Here is a 17,434-nt window from a genome sequence, read left to right as displayed (position 1 = left end):
GTGGAACTGAAGAACTGAATTTCTATTTAATTATAATTAATTTCACTTTAAATCACCACGTGTGGCTAGTGGCTATTAGACCTTGTAGGTTTGGATATTCTTGCTAATGAAAACTAACAATATTTCATATTTTAAGGTTTATTAAGGACTTTGTCATTAGCGCTATCCCCTTTCTCACCATTTTATAGTGTTTCACAAACTTTTATCAAAAGCTTCCATACGGCTGTGAAGGATACAGTGGTGTATTAGATTATGAATTAAGATGAGTAATGAGAGTGCCTGTAATTTGAAGTTTAACTAGATAATTCAGGAAGGGACCTTCTACATTAAAAAAATTCAACCTGATTCTTGAGGTTATCTGTTAACACTGTGGGTCTCCTTTAATGTATGAACTGTGGGAGATAGAAAAGATGCATAAAGCATAATGTTGGTTTTCTTGCTTTTTTTTCTAATTGAAGTGTAATTGACCTACAACACTGTATTAGTTCTAGGTGCACAACATAGTGATTCAGGATTTCTATACATTAGAAAATGATCACCACTTGATTTTCAATAAAGCTATATTTGAATGTAAATTGTGTTTTAGATTGGTAAATGACTATGGGTGGAAATGACAGTCTAGAAGTCCTCTTCAAAGTAAATGATAAAATTATCCTGATTTCTAAACTGTCAGACCCACCCCTATCCAAATAGCAAGTACAATGGGAGATAGAAAACATGGCCTCTCAATAAAACAAAGTGAGAAAAATTCCTCATTTGGAGACAAATCTGAAAAAGTTAGTCTGCCCCTAGATCTGTTTTCTCATCCTTGGCACTACTGACATTTTGGACCTGTTAATTCTTTGTTGTAGAAGGCTAGTTATCGTAGGATATTAGCAGCATAACTGATCTCTGCCCACTAGATGCCAGTAGCACCCCTTAGTTCTGACAACCAAAAATATCTCCAGACATTGCCAGATGTCCCCGGGGCAAAAGGGGAAAAACTACCCCTGATTGAGAACCACTATTCTAAATATACTCTAGTTGTATATAAATACTTGAACCATAAGTTGAACGATGATCTACTGTTCTACATCATTTGGTCTTGGGGAAAGCTCTGTTCCCCAACATCATTTCTAAAGAGCCCAAAAATTCAATTGTCTTATGTTTTATCCAGGAGCTAGTTGTTTTTGTGAGAGTAGGAGGATCCTTTAGAATTTCTAGCCCGAATACTGCCAGGCAGCAGTAGATCTGATAACGTTTTATAGATCAAAAAATGGAATAAATACGCTTTGACAGATCATTTAGCAAGTGGTAGAGACTTGAAGCTAAGCCTTTTGTCTCCAGATAAGGAAGATACCAGAGTTGTGACTAGACCTGCTCTGATAGCAGCAGTACAGTTTAGAGATTAGAACTTTGGACCAGAGCTGGGATTACGGTGAGGCAAGCAAGGGCCTAGAGTCCAAAATTTAAACTTTAAATTTAAAATTTAAAGGACATTTACTCTTCACTCTCAGGGTCCAGCCCTGTTGAGTCAGATTGCCTGGATTGTACGATGGTTTTGCCTGCTGTTAGTTGGTGATCTTGGATAAGGTACCTAACTTCTTGTTCCTCAGGTTCTTTTTCTGTAAAAAGGAGATGATAATAATGTCTGTTGTAAAGAATTTTTGTGAAAAACGAGTGTACACGGAAAGTACTTAAGTGCACGTTAAGAATTCAGTATTAGTCTAGTAAACATGATGGGCATAACATGATGCATATCCAAATCATTTTGGGAACAGAAAATGAATTTTCTCCATGTCTAATTCCGGACACCTGGCAAAGATTGTTGAAATAGGACTGCCAGAAATAATAGCTATGGTGTTGGGGGGGAAAAGTACTATAAAAATGTGGAGAAAAGAGTTCTTCCTATTTTCTAAGCTAGCTAAATAAATAAATAAATAACAATTCAGTATTCTTGGTAGTCTTCAGGGGTATTAATATGATTACTGTTGCCAAAACAGTATTACATTATTTTAAACAGATGATATTTTAAAAATAAAATATTTTGATAAATAAAATTATTTTAAAATGAAATTGGAGAGAAACAGAAAACATTCAACTAATTTGAACTTTACATTATTTGATGTTATAAGCGTAATGCTAAATATTTGTATAGTATTATTCTTGTATTTTTCACATTACCTAGAATAGTATTTGGTACTTAGTAAATATGGATTCTCAGTGGCCCACTACTCCAGCATCCCCTTGCTCCCCCAGAAGCAGTTTGAAATGTGTGGTTCCATGTTTGCTTGTTATAATGACTAATGGGCATCTTTGGCATTTAGTAGGCTAGAGGAGTGTTGTATTTCATGTACACTTCCTGTGGTAATACCCTGTAAATAAAGAGTTATTCTGCCTAAAATGTTGGTAGCATCTTTATAGAGAAACTACCTTAGAAAACAAGTTCGTTTTCCATTCTCTTTGAAATTAATATTAAATTTCTGGTAAGTTCTTAGTCATTTTGTTAGGTTATGAATAAGACATAGTCTCTGCCCTGAAGGAGTTCATACTTTAATAGAGAAGGTAGACTTAGTGTGAAAAGTGTACCAATAGAAATATCTCTAAGGTATAAAGGCAGTGAGCGATTTCTTCGCGGCTGTGTGACTTTGCATTTGCATTCTTTGGGGAATTGTGTGGGAAGACTGCCAGTCATAAGGAGTAGTTTACGAAAGTTTAGACAGGAGGTATGTATGCTACATTCAGGGAACTGCAAGTAGTTTGGAAAATAGAGTGCAAGTTATAGTAGCAGTTGGAGAAGTTAACATAATACCGCATTAAGGAGCTTGGTCTTTAGAGTGAGAAGGATTCTCTGGGGTGCTAGTTAAAAGACAGAGTTTTGGACTTCTGCTTCAAAGAGTCTCAGTTGATAGGGGTACAGTCTGACATTTAAAAAGAAAAATTTGATTGCATTTACCAAAAAATAATCTAAATTAACTTTTAATAATGCATGAATGGATTGCAGTCTGCAGTTTGAAAAGTATTGGTTTATACTTTAAAGCAGCGGCTTTCACTTTAGTGTACATCACAATAACCTGGATAGGTTATTAAAACAGATTCCTGGCTCTACCTCCAGAGTTGCTGATTCGATGGGGTGGGGCCTTAGAATTGGTATGTCTAACAAGTTCCCAGGTGATACTGATGTTATTGGTCCAGGATCACATTTTGAGGACCACTGATTTATAGAGGATAGATTGGAAGCACAAGTTTCCACTAAAATGTAGGCTCTGTAAGAACAAAGATCTTTGCCAGATTTGTTCTGTCTGTTCTCAATGCCACTAACAGTGTCTAGCTGGGAGATGTTCAATAATTATGTGTAGAATGTATGATTTGAAGCAGGGAGCTCAATTAGCTTCATCATTAACACTTTGCAGTAATACTGATGGGAGGAAGGGACTTGAACTGGGGCCATTATAGTAGGGATAGATTGGAATAATGGTTTGGAAAGGAAATTGACAATAATGATAGGGCATTGGGGTAGATTCTGTCTCACAGATCATTGACTTGGGAGACTAGGTGAGTAGTGGTACGCAGCACTTAGCACATAATGTGTATTTGTTAATATTTACCATTGTCATGGAAGCTTCATTGAAGTGATGGGTCAGGATTGCAGTGGGTAGACCAATTGGAGGTGATAAAAACTGAAGCTTTAAATTTAGAAAATTATGGTTTAAAGACCTGTTTCTTTATTTTTTAAAAATATTTAATTTATTTATTTATTTTTATTTTTGGCTGTGTTGGGTCTTAGTTGCAGCACATGGGATCTTCGTTGCTGTATGCAAGGTCTTTCCTTGCGGTGCTCGAGCTCTTCGTTGTGGCACGCGGGCTTCTCTCTAGTCGTGGTGTGCAGGTTTTCTCTCTCTAGTTGTGGTGCACAGGCTCCAGAGCACGTGGGCTCTGTAGTTGTAGTGCATGGGCTCCAGAGCATGTGGGCTCTGTACTTTGTGCCATGCGGACTCTCTAGTTGCGGCGTGTGGGCTCAGTAGTTGTGGCGCGTGCGGGCTTAGTTGCCCTGGGGCATGTGGGATCTTAGTTCCCCGACCAGGGATTGAACCTGCGTCCCCTGCGTCGGAAGGCGGATTCTTTACCACTGGACCACCAGGGAAGTCCCTTAAAGACTGTTTCTTAAAGCATTAATTAATAGTACTTTTTTCACCTTGATTTTGGCCTACAAGAAGCGAGGTTTTGTTTTGTTTTGAAACAAGGAAAAGAAGTGTAGACAGTTTGGGTGATAACTGTTTGGGAGGCTTACCTATATAGCCTTACTATATAATACATTTAGAGTGTATTTTAGAGTGTAGAGTATATTTTATTCAGTGTCTAAGCCTATTTTGTACTGTGTGTTATGCTAGGTGCCCACTTTATAGAAATGAACCAGACAAAACTTGGGCTCTCAAAAAGTAGTTTTTTGTTACCCTAGGAAGAACCCTAGCTGTTTTTAGTCTGGGATTTGCACTGACTTAGATTTACTAGCTGGAAGTTCGTTTAGAAGTAATCTAATTCAACTTGTTCCCTTTTTAGATGAGTAAAATGCCCAGGGAAGATAAATAATTTGTCCACAAAGCTGTTTAGTGGCCAAACCAGGACTAATTGGGTTCCTGACTTCTGATGTAATGCTCTATTACACAATTAATACCACCACTACAATAATTATAATTAACATTTATTGATGACTGACTTTATGCTAGACTCTGATAAATGTTTTACATGGATATCTTATTTACTCCTCACAACAACGCATGAAATAGATATTGTTACTGTCTCTGTAAGAATAGTCTTCAGGTGAGCCTAAATACTGAGACTGCTAGGGGAATGGTTGCTCTGGGGAATTGACCTTTAGTTTAGTTTACTTTTTCGCTAAATCGTTAGAAATGTGCTGGAATTGTTATTAACATGTAGATCTAGAATTTCTAGAACAGTTGGAAGTGTCAGCAGTTTATAAAAATCCCTGTGAGTATGGCAGAGGGAGCTTTTTGAAGGATCTGATAGAAGCCTTACATGAGTTAGGCAATATCCCAAGAGTAGATCCTAGGGGAGAAAACAAAGTATCTGTAGATCCTTGTGTACAAAATGACTGAATTAAATTTTATATGTATGTTTAAGGAATGGTTTGTAACTTTCTTGGGCAGTTTTTTTATAAGGGCTCTATAGATTGAACACTAAACCTTGTAGAGAGGAAATGCGTTAGGGAGAAGGATGGAATAGTTGTAAATATTTTCTTTTACTTCCTTGTTTTTGCCCACTTTTGATTTTTTTTTTCCTTCATCACAGAAGCTGTCCAAGGGTGAGATGAGAAAATAGAAGTGGTTAAGCAAAAAAGGATTGTCAGTCCTTGTCATAATGAAAGAGGGAAGGGAATTTCAAGAAGTGTGGAGGGTTGAGAATACCTCTGAAAGCATATTAGGCATTGCTGTTTCTTTTTCCTTATGTAGGGTTGGACAGATAGAAAGGTAGGGTTTTCTAACCTGAGGACTGCCTCTATAATGTTTCTTATAGTTCAAGGAAAGATGAATTTATGTTTTATATGTTATTTAAAACTTAGGAAAGAAAAATTTCCATAAAATAGCTAACAATGGATTTGATACTAAAAAGGATGATTTTTGATTACTGAAAAATTGCTTATATGAAACTGCTTGGTAACTAAGGAATTACTATGGAAAGTTTGTTGGAGATAGAAGAAACAAAAGAATTCTTCAATACTCTTAAGTAGCAAAAATGAGGTTTGATACTTTAAAAATTGGTTTTCATTGTGGCATACACTTGGGTAAGAATTAGAGATTTGTAGATTTATCAGTTTTGAAAATGTAAGAATTTTATAAACTGACTAATAAAGTATGTTTTATCCATATGTCCAGCGTTGTTTTCCCTGACTGTTACTTAGAAATCTTTAATATTCTTTGCCTTAGTTATGGGAGAATAAACTAATGCAGTCTAGGGCAGTAGATGGATTTCATTCAGAAGAGCAGCAGCTTTTACTGCAAGTTCAACAGCAGCAGCAACCCCAGCAGCAGCAGCATCACCACCACCACCACCACCAGGCTCAACCGCAGCCAACGGTACCTCAGCAAGCGCAGACCCAGCAGGTCCTTATTCCTGCGTCACAGCAAGGTGAGGCTGGATAGTCCTACTACAACTTGGAAATGAAAGTTGTCATTTTCAAAGAAGAGAAACACTCTGGGTGTCTCCTTTCTGTTGGCTGAGGGGGTTGTATCTGTGTGTGTATAAAATGTGGTTCCTATTTATGTAGTAATGATAAACAAGTAATTCACTAACAGAAAGCCTAAAGTGGTATTCAGGTAAGTATATTATTACTTTTTTTCAGATGGCTACACAATGGTGGATTTCCTAAGTCAGATCTATAAAGGTTTATTTACTAAGGGTTTCATTATTTTATATAGTAGAATCGTTACTTTCTTTGAAACTGATTTGTTCCTACAAAGACATTTGAGTTTAGTTTTTATAAATAAACACTGGAGGGTTTTTGTAGCTATACTTTGGCAATCTGAAATTCTAATTCCCTCTTAATTTATGCAGTTAAATTGACTGAATTAGATTTCCTTTAAGTGAAGAGTGGATATATGACATCTTAATTTATATTATGTGGTTTAAAGATAAGAAAAAACAAGTATTTATAGACTGCGTCCATAGTGCCTTGTACTGTGCAAGTCATTTTATAGATTTTGTTTCATTGCAGTCTAATAGAGGCTCTGTGAAGTAGCTCTTAAAACATCACAGCTGAGGAAAATCTGGGCCCTGAAAAGGCTTAGAAGCTTGATCCTCTACATGGAGTATTTTCTGTCATGACAAACATTTGTTCAGTTATAAAACTTCCTAGTAAAACTTCCTAGGCCTTCAAGTTTTGTAAATCTTGTTGTCAGAGAGGAGAATAAAGAGAAATGAAAACTTCATCTTAAGGTAACTGTTTAGTTACTCATTTGCCTCATCTGAGAGTGTATGTAAGACTTAAAACTGATATTGATGCACATTAGAAATGTCTATTTGAGTTATTTTACTGTTTATATCAAATAAGACTTAATATTTGATTTTACTCTGTACCTTGCATCAAGTAATTTTATCCTTTTAATGTTTCTTGATGACCGTTCCTCCTATTGCCTTCAGGCCTGGCACTAGGATTTTAGGTTATCATAAATTAAAATTTGATTTTCTTCACTCAGAGAATATTAGGATAATGGGATTATCTATTCATTCTCTGAAATTTGCGGAATCAGACACTTAGTTCCTTTTATGCTTAAGTGATATTGCCATTATTTATGATTTGTATTTTTTAAAAAGTTGATGGAAATAAGATACTAGAAACTGTCAAATTGGGAGAAAAAGATTTTAAAAGACTATGTAGATTATAACTTTTTGAGCTCACTCTTAATGGGTCAATAATGCATTCCAGTAGTAGTATCATTATATTAATAACACAGTTATTGCTGAGTTGGCAAGACAATATTAAATTATGTTTGAAAATTTCCAGTTTAAGAATGCACAGAAATATATATGTTTAGGTGTTAGGTATCTCATCACGTCGTGTTCCCAAGGTCCCTCGTGTCCTTAGGTGTTAAATCTTTTTTTTAATTGTGGTTTTTCCAGTATAAGGTGGGTATGTCGCAGCTGTTATTTACCGTAGAAGTTTATAACATTCTGAGATATCAAATGGTTGAGTGCATTTGCATGCAGAAAATGTGGAAAGCATGAAAAAAATTTTCAGTATGGTACAGCTTTCTTATGAAATAGCCTCATGGTTCCTTGTTTTTATGTGTGCCTGTGTTTTTTCATAGCTGCAGCACCACAAGTTATTGTTCCTGATTCTAAGCTGATACAACATATGAATGCATCAAACATGGTAAGACTCAGGACATAGCACTTTGCTTGGCTCTATTTATTCTAACCCAAATTGTGATTATGCTTGTGTATGTTGTATATTAACAACTTGAAGTTTATTCAAGACTTAAGCAAAATACCTGTTTTGTTTGGTTTCCTAAGTATTGGATTTAGCAGCAAATCTAAAGTTTAGCTTGGTACTTAGACATTAAGGTTCATAAAATTATGCAACTTTCTGTTGAAAATACCAAAAGAATGATGCTTTGTGGGAGCTGTTTTATCTTCTGCTATTTTTTGAAAATAGGTTTATGGGACCTACCAAACATTATGCCAAGTATAGTTATGTTGCAGAAGACCCATTAACTGAAAGAGGTTAGGAATGCTAAGAATTATAAATTTTTTAAAAATGAAAATGAACCATTTGGATAAAGATAACTAGTATCGTTAAGATCAGACATTTACAAATTTTGCTCTGATTTAACCATAGCATAGCCTAATAAGTTTTATTACAATATGTAAATTGCTACTTTAAAATGCATTTTAGCCAGTTGAGTTTATTATACATTAGACTTTTGATATTTCTAAGAGATAGCCACTGAACTTCATAAGTCCTCAAATTTTCAAATTTCACTTAGCACATATAATATATCCCATCAGATATAACTATAAAACTGAAAGAAAGAAACCCTCAGATCCTTAGAAAATCTTTACTTCTGTCCTCACAGTTTTTTTTTTTTAAATAAAACATTAAAACAAAGTTTAATTAGAATAGTCGTTCCAGCATTTTCTTGTAAATGGCTTTTCTTCTGTTTAAACTACACAGACTGTTAGTGGTGTCTCTGCTCTGACATTCCATTCTTAAATTCAGCCAAATCCTTTTATTAGGTAAGAATCATTATTTTAAATAAGATGTCTTAGTCTAGTGTTAGCAGTGAGATTTTCTTTTCAGATCCAGATTTTTTTTTTTTAAACGAAAAAGCAATATTTAAAAAAATCAGTTACTATATTTTGTGAATGATGAGTGAACCTGAAAGTTCATTTGTGTTTTATAAGCCATATAGGAAGCAGGGCTTACCTGCTAGACAAACGACTTCTTTCTATTGATATATACCAGCCTTAACAAATGTATAACTTTACAGAATTGCAAATTTCTACACGATAGAAATTGGAATTTTTAAATTCACAAAAAATCAAGAATCTCTGTTTGTACTTCCAGTTCAAGTTCCTGGAGTCAGTTCTTTTGCATGAAAATCACAAAAGTCCATGCCTATCGAGTCTCACAAGAGTTTTTATTATTCAAAAAAAAATTCCCTTTCAAGTTTAAGGCACCAAATTTCTTTTTAACCTCCATCCTTAAAAATAAGTCTCACTGTAGGATCCATATTGTAGTTGGTACTATTGAGACTGTTTCCTAGGGAATAACTTGTATCATTTTAAAACAGAAAGTTTGGTAGAATCACTTGCAGTAGACCCATCTAATTTTGAAGAATTTTAAGTGTTGTGGGAGAGAATATTGAATTAAAATTGTGTTTAAAAAGACAGGTAAAATTAATGGCCCATCTCTTACTGATTTGCTGTGTCTCCTTGATTCTAAAGAGCATATGTATTTAAACAGATCATAGGTCAGACTTCAATCAATAAAATGTTAGCATTTATACGTATTTCAGCATTTTACTTGTTTTCAGTTAGTGTTTGCTTCATGTGTTTTTCATGTTCTAAAATGTAATCAGTATAGGCTTTTTACAAATAAGTTTTTCGGGTTTTTGTTTGTTTGCATTATTCCTGATTCAAAGATATCCATTAAAAACAGTTTGATTTTGAAAAAAAATTTTTTTTAATATAAGAATATGGGATAGTGATAATATATTTGGTAGAAAGCTATTTCAGGGAACTTATGAAGCAGGACCTTATATCAAACCAGTTTTGCAGGTTCTCTTTATGAAATTGCTCAAATGCATTATTCACGTTAGGGCCTTTTCACAAAATACGAGAAGGAACTTTCAGCAGACATTAATAAAAGATAGTTTGTGTACGATACATCACAACAAATATTTATAGCAACTTGAATGTGCAGAGGTATGCAGGTGGTTGTTTTCTCATGTATGCTATAAGGAAAATGCTAGGTCAGTTTGCTAGTAGAGGGAGATTATTAATCTTATAAAATGTGAATTATAGGCACTTAATATTCCTAAATAATATTTCTCAATAGTAAGTGGTTGTTAATATATTCCTTAAATTTAGATTACCTTTCATTTGCTTATATAGACAAGATTTATTTAAATCTTTCATTTATTTAATAAAATGAAATGCAGAACCTGCATTTTATAAAGAGAACCTGGTGAGCTAGATAGCTGGATTTTGGGGACATAATGGGAGTTTCAGGCTTAAGATACAGAGATTACTTAGGCCTGTCAAATGGCAACAAGCGTATTTTCTTGGAAGGCTATACTTAGAGCCTGACTAGATAGTTGTATCATTAACCTACTTGAGTGTAATTTTCCAAGTTTTGTTGACTTCAAAGCACAGTTAATATTTATTTCTTGATGTGTACTCAAATAGAGGTGTTTCTAAAAATGTATAAGTTAGATTGAGTATATGAAGGTTTGGTACCTTAAAAAAGATTGAAGGGGGAGGGGGAAAAAAAACTACCTGTATATAGTTACAGTGAGATACATGGATATACTTTGAGCTCAGGATTTTAAAAAAACAGTAAAAATGTAGTGTAATTCTTTCAGAGGAAAGGGGAGAAGTCTCCAGAAGCAGTAAATCAAGAATTTATCCTGGATTTAAAAACATTCAGAGTATAATTCCATGTATATTTTTATAATTTAAAGTCAGATACTAACTTCATTTTAAAGTGTAGAAATTAATTTTTGTGACTTAAGATTTTTAAGGTATTTTCTATATTGATAAAACTGTCAGTAATATATGTTTCACCTAGATAATGCCAGTGTTGTCACGTTATGGCATCTTAGAAGAGTTGCCAGCTAAGAATTGCAGTCTTCTGATATAAGGTTTTCTTTAGAGACCTGTTAATCATGGTATAAATTAAAAATATTAGGATTTCTAAAATGAAGATACTTACACTTTTGCCATAAGTATATTAATTGACAACAAGGAATTGGGAGTAAGGGAACAGAATAAGTAAGGAAATAATGGAATGGATATTTTATTTATTGTACAGCACTGTTAGTGTGGGTTAGATTTCCTTAGAGTACATTCTCCAGGTGAAAAAACCTTCTAATTATATTATTCTACTTAATTGCTTGAAATAATTAGGTAAGATGTTTAGGCTCAATGGTCTTTATTGTACCATTTTATAAAATGGCAGTTAGTCTTATTGTTAGAACTTTTCATTTTAGTATATACTAAATGAAACTTTAAATACTATTAAAATATGCCAGAGATAAACTGATGTGCTGTTATGCACATACATGGTTTTGATTGTTTTTCATTGTTTTTTTCAGAGTGCTGCTGCTACAGCTGCTACCTTAGCGCTCCCTGCTGGTGTGACTCCTGTTCAACAGATATTAACAAATTCAGGTAATTAGGAATAACTGATCCATTATTTATATAACTCAGAAAATTGTACCGTCTAGCCTTTGTTTTGTCTTCACTGAAAGGCAGAAGATCTTAATACTTCTTTTACCATTTGGCTTAACGTTATTAAAATAAGATGATTTGAGGACCATGGCATATTAAACCATAATCACTGCTGAGGATGCAGCAGAGAAGATGAGAATTGCACTTGAACTTTTGATCCATGAATGGAATCCTATTTATTGAATGAAGTATGATTATATAGAAGTGCTTATTTACTTGGTTTTTTGCTAAACACATTTAACTTACCAAATAAGTTAAACTTAACTCATTTGAACTAATTTGTGATATCAAACTAAATCCTATAGTATCTTAAGAGCAAATTTATTGCATTCTATTTTATATAATATCTCTCCATAGCTGGCAAAATTTACTTTTGATAATGTTTGAAAAATTTATTTACCTGGATTTTAAGTATTTTCTCTGTAATTTAATTATACAATTTCTTGCAAATCAAAACTACAATGAGGTATCACCTCACACCAGTCAGAATGGCCATCATCAAAAAATCTACAAACAATAAATGCTGGAGAGGGTGTGGAGAAAAGGGAACCCTCATGCACTGTTGGTGGGAGTGTAGATTGGTGCAGCCACTATGGAAAACAGTATGGAGGTTCCTTAAAAAACTAAAAATAAAACCACCATACGACTCAGCAATCCCACTACTGGGCATATACCCTGAGAAAACCATAATTCAAAGAGTCACATACCACAGTGTTCATTGCAACACTATTTATAATAGCCAGGACATGGAAGCAACCTAAGTGTCCATCGACAGATGAATGGATAAAGAAGATGTGGCACATATATACAATGGAATATTACTCAGCCATAAAAAGAAACGAAACTGAGTTATTTGTAGTGAGGTGGATGGACCTAGAGTCTGTCATACAGAGTGAAGTAAGTCAGAAAGAGAAAAACAAATACCGTATGCTAACATATATATGGAATCTAAAAAAAAAAGGTTCTGAAGAACCTAGGGGTAGGACAGGAGTAAAGACGCAGATGTAGAGAATGGACTTAAGGACTCGGGGAGGGGGAAGAGTAAGCTGGGACGAAGTGAGAGAGTGGCATGTACATATATACACTACCAAATGTAAAACCGATAGCTAGTGGGAAGCAGCCGCATAGCACAGGGAGATCAGCTCTGTGCTTTGTGACCACCTAGAGGGGTGGGATAGGGAGGGTGGGAGGGAGACGCAAGAGGGAGGGGATATGGGGATATAAGTGTACATATAGCTGATTCACTTTGTTATAAAGCAGAAAGTAACACACCATTGTAAAGCAATTATACTCCAATAAAGATGTTAAAAAAAAAAGTACAATGATTATACAATTTCTTGTTATTTTGTTAATTTCTAAATTTTTGAAGAACAAACTTAGCGGCTTGCTACATATTTTAATGAGATATAATTGCTTACTACTTAATTCAACATTCTGCATCATTTGAAACAATATATTAGAGGAATTTGGTATAAGCCAGTCATACTGTTAGTGTTATGTGGCAATGATAATTGGTTCAGCAAACTTACTGTTTTTTAAGTCATCTTGAAGCTAAGGAATGCTGTGCTTTTGTTCAAGATATTAATGCATTATTATACTTTTGTTTCCTTAAAGCTTTAAGAATGAACAGCCCCTGAAATGTCTGCTGATCTTACTTATTCCTCTCTCATGACTTGTTAGCGAAGATAATTTACGCTTTTAATCAACTCTCATAATCTGTTGTTAAAACTTTGTTGGAAACAGCTTTATAAGGAAAATAAAACATATTAAGCATTGTATTTGAGCATGTCGTAAAGTCAGAGAAGGTAAGGACTATAGTTTACTGTGTATGGATGACAGCCCTTAATAAAATTGTTAGCCTTCTTAGTAATTTTTGACATTCACTATGGTCTGACATTCACTCTGAATTCGTTTGTTTTGAGGTGGTCACTGCTAAAGTGGTAACTTGGAATACATACTTTTTACTTTAGGCCAGCTTCTTCAAGTGGTCAGAGCAGCCAATGGTGCCCAGTATATCTTTCAGCCTCAGCAGTCAGTAGTTCTACAGCAGCAGGTTATACCACAAATGCAGCCTGGTGGAGTACAAGCTCCTGTTATACAACAGGTAAAAATCTTAAGTTCTGACCACCATGGGGTTCTTTCTTCTGCTTCGGTATGATTTCTCTGGGTGTTTCCCATCCCTTTTTCCATAGCTTTATCTATACAAATTCTTAGACTCTTCTCTAATACTACACAACCTGTCATTCTAAATTCCTCCTGTACACCTCACAGCTTAACTTACAGTATGTTTAAGACTAAATTGTTGTTATCCCTACTCATCCTTTATCATCCTCCTCCCCGCTTTTTATAAGTGGCACCACTCTCCATCCAGCCTCCTAAGCTAGTTATTCAGCATTCATTCAACACACATTTATTGGGTGGCTACGTATCAGGGTCTTTGCAAGAGACTAGAGATTTAGGAGTGAACAAAGCAGGCATGAGTCTAGTTTCATGATGGTTATGTATTGTCTGGAAGGGAGTATGTGGAATCCTCCCTTTTGCTTACCTCTAATATCCAAGGTATCATGAAATCCTACCAATTCTTCTTAATAGTTCCTTTTTTTGAGACTGCAGTTTAAACATGCTTTCAGTCCCTTAATAATATTTGAAACTAGTTTTCTTTTCCCACACTCTCTTTTGTCATTTCCTTAGTTCATGCTCTCATAATTTCTCGCTTAAAATACTGTGTTATCCTCTTAATTGATTTCCCTGCCTCCAGCCTTGTGCCCTCCTAACTTGACTGCTACTCTATATTTATAGTCATTGTTCTAAAAATCTTAAAATCTTTTAATGATTTCCCATTGCTTATTGGAAAAAGTGTAAACTCCTCAGCATGGGTTATGAGATCTTTTTTGGGTTCTTGTTTTTTTGATTTTTCCACATTTTATTTTTTGCCATGCTTCCAGTTGTTACCTGGTTCAGCTGCTGTTTATATCAAAGTTGACAAATATTTGCACATGCTTGTGTGCTAGGTGTTAAACTCTTGTACTGTGAGGACAAAGATGAAAGAGAAATGGTTATTTTCTTGAGGAACTTGTGTACTTTGAAAAAGAGATACATAAACGAATAACGTTAATATGATAGTACAATGATAGAGGTACAGAAGAGGAACATTAATCCAGCCTACTTACAGCCTTCCAAATTTGTCCTGTCCAAATTTGGTACTTCTGGGTTTCACTTGACGCTGTTCTGTTTAGAATGCCACCTTTGGCCTTCCTTCTAGCAGTTCTCTCCAGTCCCCAGCAAACAAACAAACCAACCAAACAGAAAAAGCGTGGCTAATCTCCCAAAACACAAATAGAAACTCAACTGTTGCCTACTAGGAAGGCTTCCCTGACCAGGCCTTGTCCCCGCAAGCTGAATTTAGTACTCTCTCCTGTCTTTTCATAATGCTATATATCGCAGTTCTCTGACATCTTCTATCTTTTTGAGTTGTTATTGCTTTGTCTATTGCATCATTAATCTGTAAACTTCTTAAAAGAAATACTGTCTTATTATTTTTGCTTTCCTTGAACCTAATGACAAGGAATTGCCATTTAGTGCTTTTAATTTATCACTAGGCATTCTCTGCTTTTTATGTAATAACTGTAATTATAAATATGTTCATTATAATAGATATAATTACTATTTGTTAATAGGTTCTTTTTGAGTTGTGGTTTACTTTAGAATCCTAGGATGCAGAGGCTGGAAGGAACTTCAGAAATCATCTGATCTGGTGGTTCACAGCTTTGGTTGCATGATTAGAATTACCTGGGGAACTTTAAATAAAATGAATAGATGTCATCTTATACCAATTAAATCAGAATATTAGGAGTGGGGGCTTAGGTATCAGTATTTTTAAGTTACCAGGTTGTTATAATTTGTAGCCAGCGTTGAGAACCATTGACCCTAATCTAACAGTGAAGAGAGGTTAAATGACTTGCCTCTGCTACATCTTTATCTGTGATCTTAGACAAAACTGGAACCCAGGGCTTCAGATTCCAGGGCAGTGTTCTTCATAGGGAGGCAGTGAAGCATAATAATAAGAGCAGAACCAGAAAACCTAGGTTCACATTTTGCCTCTTAGTGACTTGACTGCAAGCTTTGCAAGTTATTAAACCTCTATACCTCAAGCAAATAAACTAATAACATGTAACTCTTGGCCTGGAATCTGGCATATACATAGCAAGTACTTGATTAATGGAGCAGTTATCTTCAGAATATCTTTTTCCTTTAGAAATTTGAATGGTAAAATGAAAATTTAGTGGATCAGTACACTCACTAAACATTCCTCTTGTGCTTTGGTAGTTTTAACTGCGTATGAGATATGGCAATTTGGGGTGATTCTTTAGCATTGGGGCCTATTTCTGTGTACCAAGCAATGAAACTGAGCTACTTGATCCTCTAGCTAGTTACTAATCTGTATTTTTTCTTTTGCCTTAGGTACTGGCCCCTCTTCCTGGAGGGATTTCACCACAAACAGGTGTTATCATCCAGCCCCAGCAAATCTTATTTACAGGAAATAAGACTCAAGTTATACCTACAACGGTGGCAGCACCTACACCAGCACAAGCACAGCTAACCGCAGCTGGCCAACAGCAGCCACAGGCCCAGCCTGCTCAACAGCAAGCCCCACTGGTGTTGCAGGTTGATGGGACTGGGGATACGTCATCTGAAGAAGATGAAGATGAAGAAGAAGACTATGATGATGAGGAGGAAGAAGACAAAGAGAAAGATGGAGCTGAAGATGGGCAGGTAGAAGAGGTAAGTTTCTAGTAAAAGACTAGAAGTAAGAAACTTACTCAATCATTTCTTCTTTTACTTGGTACCAAACTGATGAATTATATTTTTTTAGAGGCTGTTAGGGTACTATACCCTAAGATTTTTAGATTGTTCTGGATGTATTTATCTTCATAAAATATTTCTATAGCTGGTAACAAAAAAATGAATGAATACCAAATTAAGCTGTACTTATAAAGGTGATGGAGACAGTGCATGTAATTCTAATTCTTTGGCTTATGCATTCATCATGATGTAGCTTAAAGATTAAACACTGGTAGAACAGATAGGTATGGTAATCTTTTCCTTCAGTAATTTAAAACAACATTTTGGAAGAGAAGAAACTTAAGAAAAAGCTAAATGTGACCAATTTATTCAAAACCTCCTTTTGTTCCATATTCCATACCAGTTCCGTAGATAACCGTATCTACTCTTAGTGTCTATCTTCAGTTAAACAACCATACTTTATCTTTTTTTTAATTTTTAAATTTTATTTAATTTATTTTTTTATACAGCAGGTTCTTATTAGTCATCCATTTTATACACATCAGTGTATACATGTCAATCCCAATCTCCCAATTCAGCACACCACCACCCCCACCCACCACCACTTTCCCCCCTTGGTGTCCATACGTTTGTTCTCTACATCTGTGTCTCAATTTCTGCCCTGCAAATTGGTTCATCTGTACCATTTTTCTAGGTTCCACATATATGCATTAATATACGATATTTGTTTTTCTCTTTCTGACTTACTTCACTCTGTATGACAGTCTCTAGATTCATCCACGTCTCTACAAATGACCCAATTTCGTTCCTTTTTATGGCTGAGTAATATTCCATTGTATATATGTACCACATCTTCTTTATCCATTCGTCTGTCGATGGGCATTTAGGTTGCTTCCATGACCTGGCTATTGTAAATAGTGCTTCAATGAACATTGGGGTGCATGTGTCTTTTTGAATTATGGTTTTCTCAAGGTATATGCCCACTAGTGGGATTGCTGGGTGGTATGGTAGTTCTATTTTTAGTTTTTTAAGGAACCTCCATACTGTTCTCCATAGTGTCTATATCAATTTACATTCCCACCAGCAGTGCAGGAGGGTTCCCTTTTCTCCACACCCTCTCCAGCATTTATTGTTTGTAGATTTTTTGATGATGGCCATTCTGACTGGTGTGAGGTGATAA

The 17,434-nt window shown here is 35.1% G+C and overlaps 1 protein-coding gene and 1 non-coding gene across 2 annotated transcripts in view; both read left to right on the top strand.

Annotated features, from left to right (window-relative positions):
* GTF2A1 (general transcription factor IIA subunit 1) overlaps window positions 1–17,434 on the top strand; it is a 40,712-nt gene that overhangs the window by 7,236 nt on the left and 16,042 nt on the right. Inside the window, exons 3-7 of the mRNA XM_061181148.1 lie at window positions 5,925–6,126; window positions 7,806–7,870; window positions 11,316–11,391; window positions 13,422–13,555; window positions 15,913–16,233. Of these exons, the coding sequence (XP_061037131.1) occupies window positions 5,925–6,126; window positions 7,806–7,870; window positions 11,316–11,391; window positions 13,422–13,555; window positions 15,913–16,233 (798 nt within the window). The remainder of the gene's footprint in view (window positions 1–5,924; window positions 6,127–7,805; window positions 7,871–11,315; window positions 11,392–13,421; window positions 13,556–15,912; window positions 16,234–17,434) is intronic.
* On the top strand, window positions 7,110–7,253 carry LOC133086075 (small nucleolar RNA SNORA79). Its single transcript, XR_009699856.1, has one exon. It is a non-coding gene; the product is annotated as a small nucleolar RNA SNORA79 (small nucleolar RNA).

The sequence above is a fragment of the Eubalaena glacialis genome, chromosome 2 (assembly GCF_028564815.1).
Source record: "Eubalaena glacialis isolate mEubGla1 chromosome 2, mEubGla1.1.hap2.+ XY, whole genome shotgun sequence".
In the NCBI taxonomy this organism is placed as follows: Eukaryota; Metazoa; Chordata; class Mammalia; order Artiodactyla; family Balaenidae; genus Eubalaena; species Eubalaena glacialis.
The sequence above is the reverse complement of the archived record's forward strand: the minus strand, read 5'-3'. Positions and strand labels throughout refer to the sequence as shown.